General features: G+C 43.9%; 2 protein-coding genes across 2 annotated transcripts in view; one reads left to right on the top strand and one right to left on the bottom strand.

Moving 5' to 3' along the window:
• Nucleotides 1-745, bottom strand: part of LOC138365660 (DNA ligase 1-like) — a 10911-nt gene extending 10166 nt beyond the window's left edge. Inside the window, exon 1 of the mRNA XM_069326150.1 lies at nucleotides 665-745. Within this exon, the coding sequence (XP_069182251.1) occupies nucleotides 665-745 (81 nt within the window). The remainder of the gene's footprint in view (nucleotides 1-664) is intronic.
• kn (EBF transcription factor knot) overlaps nucleotides 744-2500 on the top strand; it is a 41508-nt gene continuing 39751 nt past the window's right edge. The window contains exon 1 of the mRNA XM_069326149.1: nucleotides 744-823. Coding sequence (XP_069182250.1) covers nucleotides 744-823 — 80 coding nt within the window. The remainder of the gene's footprint in view (nucleotides 824-2500) is intronic.

Below are 2500 nucleotides of genomic sequence, written 5' to 3'. Positions count from 1 at the left end.
GGGAGGTGTGTAACAAAAAGGACCCCTGATCGAGGACCGGGCCGCGAGGACGCTAAATCCCCGAAATCATCTCAAGATAACCTCAAGATAACCTCAAGATAACCAGGTGTGGGAGCGGGGCGTCTCATCTTGGAGTAATCTTTCTGGCATTGGATCTTGGAACATTGCGATGGTGTTTCGCAGTGTGGTTGGTCGCTTGGTGCTTTAGTCTGATGTTTAATGGTTACTTTCCACCTTACGTCCTGCTCCTCCCTCCCTCCCTCACCCTCTTCCTTCCCTCTCCCTCCCTTCCTCCCTCTCCCTCCTTCCCCCTCCTTCCCTCTCCCTCCCTCCCTCTCCCTCCCTCCCTCCATAACCAAGACCAAACAACCATTAACCTGCTAACATCTTCATCAAACCAGTTGTTTACACGTTTAAAGAAAAACCTTCGGTAACCATAATGTATATTTAATAAAAATGTGTATTTCAGTACATATGAACTTTGACTTGATAGATACACGTAAGATGATTTGTACATATTGAGGGCAGTAATTGTGTAGTATAATTTTGTATGTATGCATGCGGTATAGAAGAGTTTCATAAGGTTATGAGAATATTCTAATTAAATTCAGGGGATGATATAGGGGATAAGTTGGGGGACATTTGCCATTCAGAGGTCATTAACCATATCATCGTTAATATCATCCATATCATCGCTAATATCATCCATATCATCGCTAATATCATCCATATCATCCCCTGTCATGTCATCGCTTGACACCCCCTCACTTGTCAGTCATGCCACTAACAATGAGAGCTGTAACGCAGTTCACATATTAACATTGTAAGATATATTGAGACTTTCTTGATATATATATATATATATATATATATATATATATATATATATATATATATATATATATATATATCTATATATATATATATATATATATATATATATATATATATATATATATATATATATATATATATATATCCTGATTGTTTAATTGTAACTATGTATGACAGAGCACCGGTGGTAATTATAAATCACGTGAAAACTCTCGCGTGTGTGTGTGTGTGTGTGTGCGTGCGTGTGTGTGTGTGTGTGTGTGTGTGTGTGTGTGTGTGTGTGTGTGTGTGTGTGTGTCTGTGTGTGTGTGTGTGTGTGTGTGTGTGTGTGTGCGTGCGTGCGTGCGTGTGTGTGTGTACTCACCTAGTTGTACTCACCTACGTTTGCTTGTGGGGGTTGAGCTCTGGCTCTTTGGTCCCGCCTCTCAACTGTCAACCGGTGTACAGATTCCTGAGCCTATTGGGCTCTATCATATCTACATTTGAAACTGTGTATGGAGTCAGCCTCCACCACATCACTGCCTAATGCATTCCACCTGTTAACTACTCTGACACTGAAAAAGTTCTTGCTAACGTCCCTGTGGCTCATTTGGGTACTCAGTCTCCACCTGTGTCCTCTTGTTCGCGTCCCACCCGTGTTAAACAGTTTATCCTGTCAATTCCTCGGAGAATTTTATAAGTAGTGATCATGTCTCCCTTTACTCTTCTGTCTTCCAGTATCGTGAGGTGCATTTCACGCAGCCTGTCCTCGTAACTCATGCCTCTTAGTTCTGGGACTGGCCTAGTGGCATACCTCTGAACTTTTTCCAGCTTCGTTTTGTGCTTGACAAGGTACGGGCTCCATGCTGGGACCGCATACTCCAGGATTGGTCATACACACACACTTCACTCTGGAAAGTTGCTTTATAGCACAAGGGAGCAAAGTGTAGCATAAAGAGGCTAAATATAGCACAAGGGAGCTAAGTGTAGCATAAAGAGGCTAAATATAGCACAAGCGAGCTAAGTGTAGCATAAAGAGGCTAAATATAGCACAAGGGAGCAAAGTGTAGCATAAAGAGGCTAAATATAGCACAAGGGAGCTAAGTGTAGCATAAAGAGGCTAAATATAGCACAAGCGAGCTAAGTGTAGCATAAAGAGGCTAAATATAGCACAAATTAGGTAACTTTAACTCTGGTTATCTGGAAAATAAACCATTGAATGAGGTGTTAATCCTGACCTCTTGACGCCTCGAGTGGGTCCTTACTCTCTCTCTCTCTCCTGCTCTATCTTATCTTTCCCTTACCCCCTTCCTCCTCTCCCCCTCTCTCCTTCCTCCTCTTCCCTCACGCCCTCCTCCTCTCCCTATATACCCCCTCTCTCCCCTCTCACATCCCCTCCCCTCTCCCCTCTCCCTCACCAACCGATCGTTCAGCGTATCATCTCATTTTTTCATGATTGAGTCTAATCCAATCCCTAACGTTGTTGGCTTATCAATCCCGGCAGTGTGTGTGTGTGTGTGTGTGTGTGTGTGTGTGTGTGTGTGTGTGTGTGTGTGTGTGTGCGTGCGTGCGTGCGTGTGTGTGTGTGTGTGTGTGTGTGTGTGTGTGTGTGTGTGTGTGTGGGTGTGTGTGGGTGTGTGTGGGTGTGTGTGTGTGTGCGTGTGTGTGTGTGTGTGTGTGTGTGTGG

This window comes from Procambarus clarkii, chromosome 17 (genome assembly GCF_040958095.1).
Source record: "Procambarus clarkii isolate CNS0578487 chromosome 17, FALCON_Pclarkii_2.0, whole genome shotgun sequence".
Classification (NCBI taxonomy): Eukaryota; Metazoa; Arthropoda; class Malacostraca; order Decapoda; family Cambaridae; genus Procambarus; species Procambarus clarkii.
Note: the sequence above shows the minus strand (reverse complement) of the source record. Positions and strands in the feature narration are given on the sequence as shown.